Here is a 14849-nt window from a genome sequence, read left to right on the forward strand (position 1 = left end):
TGGCCAATCACAGGTCATTTCTGAGAGCGAGGGAGAGTTCCTATTGTCTTAGGACAGAGAGGAGACAGGGAGAGCTTACTCTGCTTCAAATTCATTTTTTAGGTCTTTTTACCAAGTGCAGCTTTGACTTAAATACAACTTTTGAATGCCTCCTATGCTACGGACAGATGTAATTCTTCTCGACAGGCTGCAGGCCTGTGATCAGAGATAACGGCTTATATAAGTGTGTGTGTTCCCGTTTCACACCCTATAGGCCAGAGTATGAGTATTCTCTCAGATGTCTTTGATATCTGGAAACAGAGATTAACACACACGTTCACACGTAAGCCCACAGGCACACACATTGGACACACTGCGTACCGCTCTGTAGCCCTGTGACCTCAGACATTAGCTTCCCTGCCAAAATATGATTGAGGCCAAGTGATACAATAAAGACACACAGTCACGCACACACACACTCCATAATGAGTCTCACCGGAGCATTTTGTTTGGTCAATAAAAGAAGCTACACACCAAAATATTGGTGAAAATTCAGCTTCAGAGAGAGAAATCATTGGCTTGTATTTGTTCATCGACATTATAGGTGTTTCAGTTTACACGCCGGTTTAATGATGTTTTTGTCGATCAGAGTAAATGAGGAGCTCTTTTCCAAAACGCTATAAATCCATTTTAATAGTTTTCAGGAACATTACATTTTCTACCCAGACCCACACATTTGGTTAATATCCAATATATCTTGTCAAAATGAACATGTTGAACGGACGGACGAAACAAAAAACTCTCCCGCTTCAGAGCGCCGCCATGTTGGATCACATAGAACGCTGACTGAATTCTGATTGGTCGAGAGTTTTCATCAGTTTGTAATCATTTTTTCACTTTTTTTGTGGTGTTTTTCATCTGTTTTTAGTCGTTTTTGTGTTTTTTCATCTGTTGTTAGTTGTTTTTTTCACTTTTTGTGGTATTTTGCATCTGTTTTTAGTAATTTTGTCACATTTTTGTGGTGTTTTTCATCTGTTTTTAGTCGTTTTTTTCAGAACATGAACATCTGAACATGTTGAACGGACGGACTAAACAAAAAACTCTCCCGCTTCAGAGTGCCGCCATGTCGGATCACATAGAACGCTGACTGAATTCTGATTGGTCGAGAGGACGTATCGCATTTAGGCTAAAAATAGGTTTGGCGCTGGTCGCGGTTTGGAAAGGAACTGCATCTTGAGACCATTTTAAACAAGGAAATATAGCGATTTGGCAGAAACACTGATGAAGCAGTGAAAAGGTTCTGTATACAGCAAAGTGGCTCAAACTCATTTGTTTTAAATTTGGCTTTTATCTCGTTTTGGAAAAGAGCTCTTCATTTACAGAATGAGACTTTGGCTTGAGGAACAGATTTTTGTAATATATTTCAGCAAGTCCTTGTTTCAGATAGACGTGCAGAGATGGTTATGTTATGGTTATGTTGTTGGCATATTTGTATGTTCATTGAACTGAGCAGTTTCTCTTGGATTAAATCCCAAACCAGAGCTGGTTAGACCGCTGTCTACCGTGTCTTGTTGTGGGTCTTAATCGGAGGTGTTTATTGCAGCAGCTGATGTATCTTCACCCTTTCTTCATTATTGTTTTCCTGCTCATCCTCTCCTTCCATCGCATCTGGTCTCGGATGATTTCTTATTCTGCTTATGCCTCAGACTTGTCTATATGCTGATCTGTTTAATATTAAATACTGCAGTATGTGTCAGTTCATTTTGAATTCAGCCAAAAATGTGAACAGAATCCCCAATTGATTTATGAAAGTGCTCATTTTACCTCTTTTTAACCTTTGAGAGTAGCTTTTGATGAACATTCTGGGATTGGCTGAATTGATGGTGAATTGTCCCGCTTTCCCACAGGCATCTTTTGCTCCATTAATGTAAAATTATAAGTGAAATCACGCAAATTCACTGTCATTACATGAGGTTATATTATCAAATAATCTTAGAAAATTCAAAAGCAATGTGTAAAAATAAAAATACTAAATTTGCAAACGCTGTACGAGCCAAGTTCATCAGCGTGACTTATGATCGTCCACCTCCCAAAATGACTAATAGAGTTGGTAAACTCTCCGGTCACTGCTAGACTTTTAAAAAGAAGAAGCCGGTATCGGGCTGAAGCAGAAGATTGCACTGAGAGGCTTGATCAGGACCTCAGGCTGACAGAGTGAAGACTTTATCAGATCAATCTTGTCAGACCAAGGTGAGCTGATCCAACCCAAGATTTATCTGACATCAGATGTTATGCTTAGATGAGATGGAAATAAAAACTTCTATCAGTCCTGAAGGCCTGAAAAACATTAAATGTTACCTGATAACCAGACGTTGTTATCAGGAGCTAGGCTGTCTTGAGCTTTAGATGCCTGTGGGGAAACCAAATGCTGCTCTTTTCTGTTTCCTCTTGGTTTTCCACTTTCCAGTTCTATCCTTTCCTCACTTTTCTGCCTTCTCTTTTTCCTTCCTCTTCTCTTCCTTCCTCCCCCCCCCCCACCCGTCCTCCTCCTCCCCCTCCTCAGTAAAATCATCAAGGTGAGAATAATCGATGACGAGGAGTACGAGAAGAACAAAACCTTCTATGTGGAGATCGGAGATCCTCGCCTGGTGGAGAGCAACGACACCAAAGGTCAGGAAGGGGGTGAGCCTTGTCAACGTTGACCCCTTGACCCCCAGAGTGTGAGCCACATTAAAGAGGCTGCATGTTCTAGACACATGGAGGCACACAGGAGGAGATTTTATTTATTTATTACTCATGTGCCTCATGATGTGGCCTCACGATGACGGTGAACATGCAGCAGGTTTTGGATCACATCATCTCACCACATCCACTACTCCACCTCGTGTGTGTGCGTGTGTGTGTGTGTGCGTGTGCTATGCGTGTGCGTGTGTGTGTGTGTTTTTGTGTACCTACCTTGCCATGTTGTTTGTTTATCATGCATGCATTCACCACCTCCCTCTATGTATGTGTGTACGTGTGTGTCCCATACAGGAAGACCATAACCATTAGGATCTTAGACCGGGAGGAGTACAATAAGCAGTCCTCCTTCTACGTTCTGCTTGAAAGCCCCCAATGGAGACGCAGCGGGAAGGAACGGACAGGTGTGACAGCCAATCAGCACTGAGAATGCACTTTTATGAGGTTTTGGAGAATCCTGAATCAACAGGCCCTTCACATGATTCACTTTTTATCATTAATGCAACACAAGGTTAATACCAGTATAGTCAGTTCATGAAATATTTGCTCATGCAGTTGCTGTGTTGCTTTTCCAGCAAGAAGATTAGCCAATATGGCTGTGTAGATCGTAAGTGCATCTATTTTATACAATGCGCTAAAGTAATAGAGGAGCTTGTCACAACTAGAAAAATTAAAACTTGCTGTGGATGCTCATGAAACAGATGCAGTAACGCAGAAGCAAAAAAAACAACTTTTAAAAATATTTAATTGTATGTATTAGTGATATTCTTAAATTGCAATTTCAGAGTGAAATGTCATTATTTCCTGTCACTATAGACCTGGTAAAGAATACTTCACCCATTGTAATTCAGGTCTGCGTCATGGCAATGCGGGCATGTGTTCACATGAACGGTGTTTGGCCCGTCTCTGTGGCGAAGTCCACGCAGAATGCAGCATCAGAGATATCCCGAAATCCACCGGATGACGATTTGACGATTTGGTTTGAGACAATTAGGACACTAGAGGACATCAGAGAGCAGGTGTGATATTAGTCTCCGTATTTTATGCAAAGCCTAATATGATAGCACTGACAAGAGCCCTTTACAGTTGGCAGGAAAAAAAGCACTTTACAACTGGCAACAACACTAGAAATGCAATTAAAGCATCGGTTGCACTTACACCATATTTATAAGGTGACAAAACACAGAGCTGCTCATGTTTTAACAGGCCTGTTGACTTGGGATTCAGGTTAAACACACACAGGGGCGATTCTGACGCTCCCTTCTGTACATCTCGGTTATTCCTTCCTCTCTTTCTACTTTTCCTCCTCTGTTTCTCCTCAGAGGTCTGTTCAGAAAACTCAGTGGGAATCACACCTGTCCTCTCCTTTCATCTTCTTTCCTTTTCCTCTGCCCAGTTGTCTCGTCCCCCGCCTCATCCAGCCAAGAGCTTTTCATTCTTTGAGAGCCGTTCTCTGCAGGAGTTTGGAAACGCCACCGCTCGCTTCAAAGTGTTCATATGCAGCTGGATGGTAGATTATTGGCACAAAAGGAGGCATATAGAGATAATGCCCAAGAGTGTGTCAGCTATGAGTATGATTTGAATAGCATCCATGGGCAGCCAAGTACTCTCCATCCCAACAAAGAATGCCCCCAACGTGGGACAAAATACAGACCAACAGCAGATAAATGTCACACAGCGTCAATGCAGAATTTAAAGAAAACATTGTTATCATGACAAAAGCGACTGCTGGCAGAACTTGCATCCCTCTGGAATATCTTCTTTAAAGAAACATATCTATGGTTTGAAAAAAAGAATAACACATTATTAGTGTTTCACAACAGAAAGAGTTGAAAAAGCATCCAAAACACTGGAACTAGCTGTCTATCACAAGATTCTCCTACTTCCTGAGCTAGATGAACTGGATTATGTGAAAAACGCACGAGATGTTGATGTTCAAGATTCAAGGTTCAAGAAGCTTTATTTATCCCGAGGGAAATTATTGTGCAACAGTTTCAATACAAAGGTGGGAAAGGATCAGAGTGGCAATAAGCAGAAAAACATAAATCAAATCAAAACAAAGCTAACGTAAAATAAATCAAACAATAACTAAGTGTGACAGAGTGCAACAGACATTGTGGTTAAGCTTAGGCTTATACAATATACAACAATACGCACTGTGCAGTTTAGCAGCAGATTTAAGTAAAATAAGTACAAACTAAATAAGTGAGAAGGAGCGATAAGTGATAAGTGTTAAAAATGTAGCAGCATTTCATACTGAACTAACTGACAGTATGGCACAGTGAAGTGTAGCAGCATTTCTTACTGAAGTAAGTTACAGTAAAGTACAGTGTAGCAGCATTTTACTGAGATACGTTACAGTAAACCACAGTGAAATGTAGCAGCATTTCCTACAGAGCTAGGTTACAGTAAAGCACAGTAAAGTGGAGTTGTAGAAACATCTCACAGGACAGTGACGATTCACATACAAATAACTTTGTCTGCTACCAAGGCTCCATCTTTACTGTCCTTCCCAAAACACATCTCTCTTACATAAGTCTTACATAATCATCGAACCAGCCAAAAGACTGTAAAGTCAAAGACCAATGTGCATTAAAAAATATACTTTATACTCATAATATAAAGAGAGATAAAGCATAGAATTCACTATTGTCTTCAGACCCTTTTGAATCATCTAACAAACAAAGCCTTCTCTCTTCAGGGACACACTTAATCCTACTCGTTTCCGCAGCTAATGGTTGTGTTACGCCGTTATGTAACACACCATTGTCAAATAAATTGGTGAAATCGGTGCAGTTAAGACCCATGGTGATTGTGGTTTCAGGTGTGTGCGTGTGTGCGTGCGTGCATGCGTGTGCGTGTGTGTGTGTGTGTGTGTGTGTGTGTGTGTGTGTGTGTGTGTGTGTGTGTGTGTGTGTGTGTGTGTGTGTGTGTGTGTGTGTGTGTGTGTGTGTGTGTGTGTGTGTGTGTGTGTGTGTGTGTGTGTGTGTGTGCGTGTGTGCGTGCGTGCGCGTGTAAGTTTTCCACTGTTCATCCATTTTATCTCCGGGGCTACTCGGCTCCCTCTTTTTCTAATACCATCTAATGTAATATAGAGTTGTAAAAGCACAGGCCATTTTCCAGTTGTTATTTATTGCCTTTCACAACACACAGACACACACAGACAAATGTGCATTTAGCAATAATTTCAATATTAAACTTGGACGAGAATAGCTGTTTATGTTGATGAAAGAAATTGTTAGTGTTTCAACTCATAAATCACAAACCGGCGCAGTGTTTTGTAAAAGGGGTTTTATGTCCTTAAACTCTACTGGGTACACTCATTAAAAGTAGCTCTATCTCCGTGTGTTTGTCACACACACACACACACACACACACACACAAACAAACACACAGAGCGGTGCTATCAGTGTGTTAATGGCAGCATGTGTTTACCAGGCATCAGCAGTGTTTATAGTGATGAGGGGATCAAAGACGAGGGCTGGATATCACAGTATCACAGTCAGGAGATCAAACACACCTCCAGGATACACAGAGAGACACGCACGCACCACACATATACAAACACACCGACAGTTTAGGGGCTGCAGTGGGTGTGTTTGTGTGTTTTATAATATGATGTGGTGCTTCTCTCTGTGCCAAACTGGCCCTGCACAGATGTTTATGGCCTCGGCCCTCACTGTGTGTATGAAAGTATAAATACTCATCGTGTTGTCTTGTGTGTCGTCTGTATGTGTATGGTCGAGATGGACCCTCACTGCTCCACAGTGTATTTGTAGTTGTGGAGATGATATTTTCAGCTCTTGGGACTTTTCCTAGCAATGCAAAAGGAAAATTTACAATTTACAAAGACAAATCAGTCTGCTACTTCAGAACCATGGACAGCGCTATGGATTTATCAGTTAGGCTGCTCTTATATCAAAGCCATGGACGGAGCCATACTGTCCTACAAAGCCTAAGTGTATTCATTCATTCATCTTCAACCGCTTGTCCCTGTCAGGGTCGCGGGGGGGCTGGAGTCGATCCCAGCTGAGATCGGGCGTGGGCCGGGGTACACCCTGGACAGGAAGCCAGTTTATCGCAGGGCACATAGAGACGAACAGAGACAGACAACCATTCACACCTACGGGCGATTTAGAGTCATCAATGAACCGAACACCTGCATGTCTTTGGACTGCGGGAGGAAACCGGAGAACCCAGAGAAAACCCACGCAGACACGGGGAGAACATGCATCCTCCACACAGAAGGGCCCGAGCCGGGATTCGACATACATTTGGATAAAAAATCATAAATCAATGGAAAACCAGGAAACCATAATCTATTATAAATATGCCAGCTATTAATTTGTTCAGACAGTAAACAAACTGTACTGGTACTGATGGAGAGGGGGGTGGCAGGTTAACAAGGGGCATGCACTTTGGCTCCCCCAGATTACCTTCTGCCTTAGATGAATCATTAAAAGTAAAATTGCTGTTGAAGTTCTATCCATAAAACTGTTGCACAGCTGTCATTTCATGTTTTTTCCAACATAATTTCCCTAAGCTGCTCAAGCTAATAATCTGTTTGCATCTGTTATAGGAGAGATTAATCCTTCCCACTGGACAGGCATATTTCATCTATATTACATATTTGTGTTTTATAGCACAGTCATAAGGATAGTCTGTGTTTTACTCTCCCAAGTTCTGTATCAGTGTTTACACAAGGCTCTCATTAAATTAACTCTTCTCACACAGAGAGGCTCTGGAATGTAAAATCGATTTCCTCGATGCATTTTGCACAACCCTAAGTTTCAAATAGGCTTTTAAGCATCCTTCCCCAGAGACAGCATCTGAAACCCTTACCAAAACAAGCATGTTCACTCTCTAGTGTTGATGAATGTGTGAATTGTGCCTTCAGATACATATTTCAGGAAACGGCTTTAACATTCAGAGAGTATACGAGTGAGAGAGCAGAGTCACTCTTATTGGAATTCATTAAAGTCCCGTTTCGTCTTCGACAGACCGGCACTTCATAAGTGAAGTGCCCCTGAGCCGGAGATAAAAGCCTAATATTATTTTCCTTTCTCTGTTGTTGTTTCATGTTCATTCCTTTATATTGCTGTAAGCAAGATGCTGACAGGATTAATGTACTGCCTAAACAAGCACCGGATCTGACATCTGCTATGCTGATATGAGGAGCTACGTGTGGTGCAGTAAGAAACGTTGTAGTTCAGTCACTGCATCTTGTAGCTGTTTGACTTCACTGAGAACAGGAGAGCTGTGACTGAGGAATAAGGCTTTTACTGTTAGCAGAGCTTTGTGGAAAGTTGAGGGCTGCGACTGTTTATGAAGTTAAAATTTACATTTACCTTATCAAAAGTCAGGCTGTTCTCATTCACTGTCTGTACCTACTGTATTCCTATGATAAGTAATGCACTATAATTGTTTGCCAGAACGTGCAGAGGAAGTCAAAGTATGAAGAGAGACAAAGTCCATGTAGGGGAGGAGGTTGGGATGGATGGATTAAACAAACACAGAACTATCATTCAGGAGACGCTGCCCGTGTCCCGTGTGAAAGCATTAGTTAATGTGTGTTAATGAAGTACGTAAGTAACGTCATAAACATACGTATTTTAACATAAGCCACAATCTTTTCCTTAATCTAACCAAGTAGTTTTGTTGCCTACAAAAGGTTCTGCACTGCAGGGGTCTGTGCAGGCACACTGATCACTTGTGTTGCTGGACATTCATAGTATCACACATGAAAAATTGTGCACAACATTTCATAAGATATCATACGAACTGTTGTATAGGTTGAGGGTACAGTGCGTTTTCTAAAATACAGCCATTAAAAGCTTCTTCTTTTGTATAAAGACATGTGCCGAATGTCTCCCCAATCAGCCCGTTAGTCTTCCCTACCTATAATATGATGAAAACAAATCAAATTAATAAAAAATAATCATGAAAATCAGCTTTGTTTTCATTTCATCACCATCCCCTTCCACTGGACACATGGAAAGAAGTCCCTGCTATGTCGGTGCATACAATCTGTGCTCTTCCACCAAATAATTCAGCAGCTGCTACAACTTCACACTCGTTCAGGAGAGAATGAAAAGGCTTGTGATTTACTTTTCCATTGAGCTATTTCATCCTCCTCTATTCCTGGCAGAGTTTTTTTCTTTGTCGGTGTCCCAGAAAGCCTTTCAACCACCTCTCGAGAGCAGGTGTGGATTTGTATTTGGCTTTGTGTGCTGCAGGTGCAGCCAGATCTTTAATTTTGTGCACGTTTAAACAATTATCCAGTCATCTTAACAGTGTTGTTGAGGATACGCAGGATGAATTATTCCTCTTTAAAGAAACAAAATGCATCCCTAACTCCCTCTGGAATAGTTTTGGGCCATCACGGCATATTTTATTTCTGGAGGGTAAAAGCTGAGTTCACTGCAGGCTTTAGAAGTTTCAAGATGACCCTGTGATATTGCAGGTTTTTGAGGAGCCTCGGGACTGCAGGAGGCAGAGGAGAGTTCATTGCACCCTGTGACCCTCCATCAGTCATCCGGGTGGGAGAAAGTGCAGCATGAGGAAGGAACACTGCTGAGAGGGAAACCAGCTGAAAACACACACATGCCCTGCAGAGGGTGATGACCCTGTGTCCTAATACACGGCATCAAACGTGCACAGACACACGCAACTCGTATAGTGACATACATGTGACTATAAAGATGCATTACACACATGTTACAGTGTGTGAATATATATATATATATAGCAGCTTTTGTCTCACAGCAATGTCCTCTCATCTAATCCTCCTTTTCCTAATCCTTTTTTCTGCCCTCCATGTATGTGCAGTCTGTGTGTGCGCACGTGTGTTTAACTATGCAATAATACTTACATAATAATATTTTTAACCCTGACATTAATTAAAGCTGCAGTCGGCAAGTCTAGCAGATAGAGTTGACTCAAATTTTGAATGTTTACAACTCTCATGCCCCTCCCCTGTTACTACGGGCTCCTCCATGCTCTCCACGAGTGTTCGTCAGTGCACGTGCACCAGATTCCTGTGAACGTGCCCGTGCCTTCTCTCATCAATAAACGGCATAGAGTACATGCAACATAGAGATAGGCTGGCTAACTTACTCATAGATAGCAACTACTAATATCATCTAGCGTATGCCTAGCTTGAGGCGTTGTCTTGTAATATTGTAACATGCACAAGCAGGGATCTGTGGCGTGTGCACAAACTGTGCCCGAGTGTCAGCTCTCACACAGCCCTTTGCTGAGTGGACAGGATGACACGGGCACTGTTGATTTTTGCAAAACATAATGGCTCTACGTGCACTTACGTTCATTTCTTTTCCAAAAACGGATGATTTATGTTGTTCTATCGGAGCATAGTGTCGGCTTCAGTGAATATGATCAAACAAATGATGTCAGTAGATTGGCAGCCCTCACCAGCGCAATAAGTCGTGATGCCTTCACATGCTTCACACTTACAGGAGGTCTGAAGAGAGAAGGGGAATGCTGGAAAGGCACCGCAGACAAAGCAGAAAATTCAAGTACAAGCACTTATTAGATTGATCATATGACCCACCATTGTTTTAACTCAGTCTGTCACTTAACAGACAATAAACTAGATGAAAATCTTACAGACTTCAACGTTAAGAAATATGACGTTATGTTTAACGAGATGATATGGCGGCTGTAATTGGACTGTAGCAGCTAAATTAAGACAAACTAGATGACCCTTAGGGTTAGGCCCGAAAACAACTTTTGTTTTGGTTTTGGTTTGGCTAAATACTTCCAGGACAAGAACACAGCCGGGACATGAGCACGAGTCCCCTGGATGAAAGTCCTGTGTTTTGGGATCCATCCACCATCCAACCTTCCTCCTTATGTGGAGTTTAGCAGACGTTTCAGTTAATTTCCCACAAATTCCAGTGCGTTACTTTTCGTAGTTATGTGTACAAACAGCCCGACCAAAACAACATAAATCAATTCAAGACATGGTTATGTTTGTCATGCCAGTTTCTGTCTGCACGCTTAAGGTTTCTCCATGTTCAGTTCAGTCATCGGTGTATTATATGCCTCTGTAATGCACAGACATATTGACCGCTGTATTATGATGTGCAACAGTATTAAAAAAACGTCAGTGTTATATTTTAATGAGGTGTTTACTGTTCCACTAGTGTCATTTAGCCCATCATTAATCTCGTAACAATGTGAATGGATTGAGTTCTGTCTCTATTACAGTACATGAATAACATTTACATTAGTAATGATGGATGATCATTGGAAATTAATGTGGTTCTGTTTATTTAGGAGTTTAATCCATCGTTGTAGTAAATGAACATGTAGATGATGGCACAGAATATTACATTAAATAGACTGTGGATTCATCAACTTAATCAGGGTCGGACGGCTGTTCTTCCTCCTCATCAACATCATCATCCTCCCTCTTTCTACCTCAGCTTCCTCCTCTCTTTCAGCTTCATCCAAACCAAACTTTCTCTTCCTCCTCTCCCTACACACCCCTTCATCCCTCCACTCCTCTTCATTTGGCTCCTCTCAGGTTTTTCTGTGTCCTCTTTTTCCCCTTTTCCCTGCTTCTCAACTTTGTCCTCTTCCTCATCTAACCCCTTTATTTCATCCTCTATTCTCTTCTCCTCTCTTACTTCCCCTTCTCAATGCCTTTCTTCTTGCCTTTCTTTGTTACTCTCCTCTTCATTCGTATTGTATCTTCCTTACTCACGTCCTCTCCTCTTCTCCGCCCTCTTCTCTTCCTCTTACATCTACTATCTAACTTCTCATCTATGTCTTCACCCCCTCTTCCATCCCTCCTTTTGTCCTCTCCTCCCCTGTAGACTTGTTAACGGTACCACTTGTTTTTCCCCTCTTGCTCCTCTCCTCTGCTCCTAATCTAAAAAGAGCTCCTTCTCCCCCTCCTTACCTCGTCCCCTGTTGTACTGTTTAATCCCGTCAAAGACCAGGCATCCTCCTCATTGTCTTTTTTTTCCTTCCATGTGCTCATCTCCTCCTCGAGACTGCACAGAGGTTTCTAGCCTCTGCTCCTCCTTCTGTTTTGTCGACAGTTGGCAAAGAAACCTCCCCTGTCCTCTTACTCTCCGGTCCTCGTCTGCCTCCTTTGATGGAACCTGAAGCCATCAAACATGACAGGGTGTTAAAATCCTCTCCTCGCCTCTCCTCTCTGTGGATTGTTAGTTCTTTCCTTCCTCTTTAGCCTTTTCCTCTGACTCTCCAGTCCTTCATCCTCTCCCCTTCTCTCCCCTCCTCTCTCCCCCCTCGTCTACCATCACTCCTTTGCAACTAGGGACTAGGATGACAAGGTGTGAAAGCCCACACATACACTACGCAAACACACACACACACACACACACACACACACACACACACACACTCCCTCTTGTCAGCACGCACTGACCCATGTTTCATCCAGACAAATAGACAGACATACTTCCCAAGTGAAAAAGAAGGAAGAAACTCAATATTTCATCCAAAAAGTATCAGTACATCTCATTAAGTTCAGGGCCCACAGAGACTGCTCAAGTGTAGGGCCCAGACTTTGGTGCGACACCCCTGCGTCCGTCAGTACGTATTCTTCTAAACTCAACATCTCAGTAACCCCTGTAGAGAATGTCTTCTTATTTGGCACCAATGTCAACTTGGAGTCAAGGAGGAACTGACTACATTTTGGAGGTCAAAGTTCATGGTCACTTTGACCTCACGTCTGTCCAATTCCTGTGAACGTCAATATCTCAGGAGGGATTTTCTTCAAATTAGGCACAGACGTCCACAACTAACTCGTGCATTACTCAAGTAGTTCCTTCGCTAATTATGATAACATCTCACACAAATGCCTGATAGGATAAAAAAAAATTATGAAGTGATGACGTTCTGTATCCAAAACGTCAAAGGTCATCTTCACTGTGACATCATAACGTTCTTCAAAAACGCTTTTCTGTCCTTTATTCAGCGCCATAACTCAGAAGCAGGAAGGTAGGATACTGAATTGTTGACACTAATCTTTTAACTGTGTTGATTGTTTAGATCTTCATCAAAAAATTACATTTAATACCTTTTTATGAAATTCCTTCAATGTCTTCAGTTCAAATATTATGTAAGTGTGGACAGTTTGGATGTAAGCTGCAACTTGACTGGCTGGTGGAGGCATACAACCACAAGGTGTTTAGGCTAGTTTACTGTTCCACATCAATAAGCCTGTGAATGTTCTCCTGTGTCCGGGTCGTCGTTATCCTCAAAGCAATTTCAGTCAAAAGCAACTGGACTTGGTTATTTATCTAGGAAGACGTTTCACCTCTCATCCAAGAGGCTTCATCAGTTCATGTACACATCTGACCAGGCTGGGACTGGACCAGGACCAGGACCAGGCTGGGACTGGTCCAACTAACTGGTGTGAGATCCAGGTACATGAACTGATGAAGCCTCTTGGTTGAGACAAATAACCAGTCCAGTTGCTTTTGACTGAAATCGCTTTGAGTTCAACATCAAATTTATATTTTATATCATAACTTGCAATCCTTTTTTAGACCAAGATGTTTTTTGTTTATTGTTTTCTTAATTTTTAGTGTCTGCATTATCTTATCTCGACAGGAGAAACATAAACGATGGGACGATTCGAGTAATGATTTAGTTCAGGATCAGAATGAGGACCAGCATATTGGGATGTCTCCAAAATACAAAGTTGAAACTTATGGCAAGTAGATAATAATCCTCTTTTGGGGGTTTGTGGCAAAAAAAGATAGATTACTCAAAGTGCAAAAGAGCTAATGACACTGCTAATGGAAGAGAGATGCTACTAATTGTCCTCACATGGACTCCTTTGTCGAATACGTATTCATTTGACAGCTATTTTGTCAAGGTTTCTGAGAAATATGCTCTTTGTCGTTTTGCTCTGGCAGGTCGCTGAAGCTCATTTGACCTGAAACTATATCAGGAAAGAAGGAATTAGAGAGAAAGGCAGAGAGAGAGAGGGAGAGGGAGGGAGGAATAGAAATTGGAGATTTGAATAGTAAGAGGCAGAGACAAAGAGGATGAGATGACAGAAGGTAGATCAAAAGGAAAATAAAGATTAAGAAAGAAGGAACAGGAATTAGAAACAGTTATATAACAGCGACAGATATTTGGGGATAGGGCAGAGGTAGATTATGCAGTAAAAATAGAGGGGAAAAGCCCTATTTCACAAATAAAAATATATCAAATTGCTGATTTCTTGTGTATTTAGGAATGTCAGAAATATTTCTGTGCATGTGCTCTGACTGTAAGGCACATTCATTTGTATTTAATTGAATTGAGCTGCAATGTAGCAGAGAGAGGGACACCAGAGGGAGAAAAAATCTAAATGATAAATGGTACAGACAGCAGCTTTGACAGGAAGCAGCGTCTTACCCTGCACATTCAACCTCTGTCAGGTCCATTTACACACACTTACACACACACACACACACACTCACAGAGAGAGAGAGAGAGAGAGAGACAGAGAGGTACTGTAGCTAACATGGATATTGCCTGGTCATGCTCATCCCGCACGAGGTGTAGACTCGGCTGTTAATCGAGTTAATTAAATCGCCATTACAAAGTATGTGATCGTGTGTGTTAGTGCACGTGTGTTTGTGTGTGTACATTACATTCCTTGTGAATTTGAGGTAACTAAAAGGGGAATCCTGAAGGGCAGGTGAGATATAATTTTCAGTTTAAGTGAAAATGTTATCTTCGAAGTGATTTTCAGAACAAACCATTAAAAATTTAAATTGGCATGTGTGTGTGAAACAAACAATGGGCACAGTGTACTGCATGCGTACGTACATGTGATTCCAATACCAGTCATCAAACAAATCTCTCCTTTGGGAACAGACAGTATCTCAGATTTTCAGATTGGTCTTTGTGACCACTCAGCTTTCACCTAATGTGGCAGGGCTACCATGCAAGGTGTCTGCTCATCACTAGCAATAACCTTTAATTCACACTCAGTCAGTTCAGTATCTTGCCCAAGGACTCTTAACTCAAGTTTTGTTTGTGCCTAGGGAGGTTTTCCTATTTCCCCCCGCAGCCCTCGTGCTTCATGGACGCACATGGGGCCCCACTGCCAAACTGTGCTGCTTTGCTTGAGATGGAGT

The 14849-nt window shown here is 41.8% G+C and overlaps 1 protein-coding gene across 2 annotated transcripts in view; it reads left to right on the top strand.

Moving 5' to 3' along the window:
- Window positions 1-14849, top strand: part of slc8a1b (solute carrier family 8 member 1b) — a 134151-nt gene that overhangs the window by 94456 nt on the left and 24846 nt on the right. Inside the window, exon 5 of one of the 2 annotated variants that reach the window (XM_083922356.1) lies at window positions 2543-2661. In XM_083922356.1, coding sequence (XP_083778482.1) covers window positions 2543-2661 — 119 coding nt within the window. Of the gene's footprint in view, window positions 1-2542; window positions 2662-3012; window positions 3123-14849 lie in introns of both variants that reach the window. The other variant, XM_083922355.1, reaches the window with a different exon arrangement.

Source organism: Echiichthys vipera (assembly GCF_963691815.1).
Source record: "Echiichthys vipera genome assembly, chromosome: 11".
Classification (NCBI taxonomy): Eukaryota; Metazoa; Chordata; class Actinopteri; order Perciformes; family Trachinidae; genus Echiichthys; species Echiichthys vipera.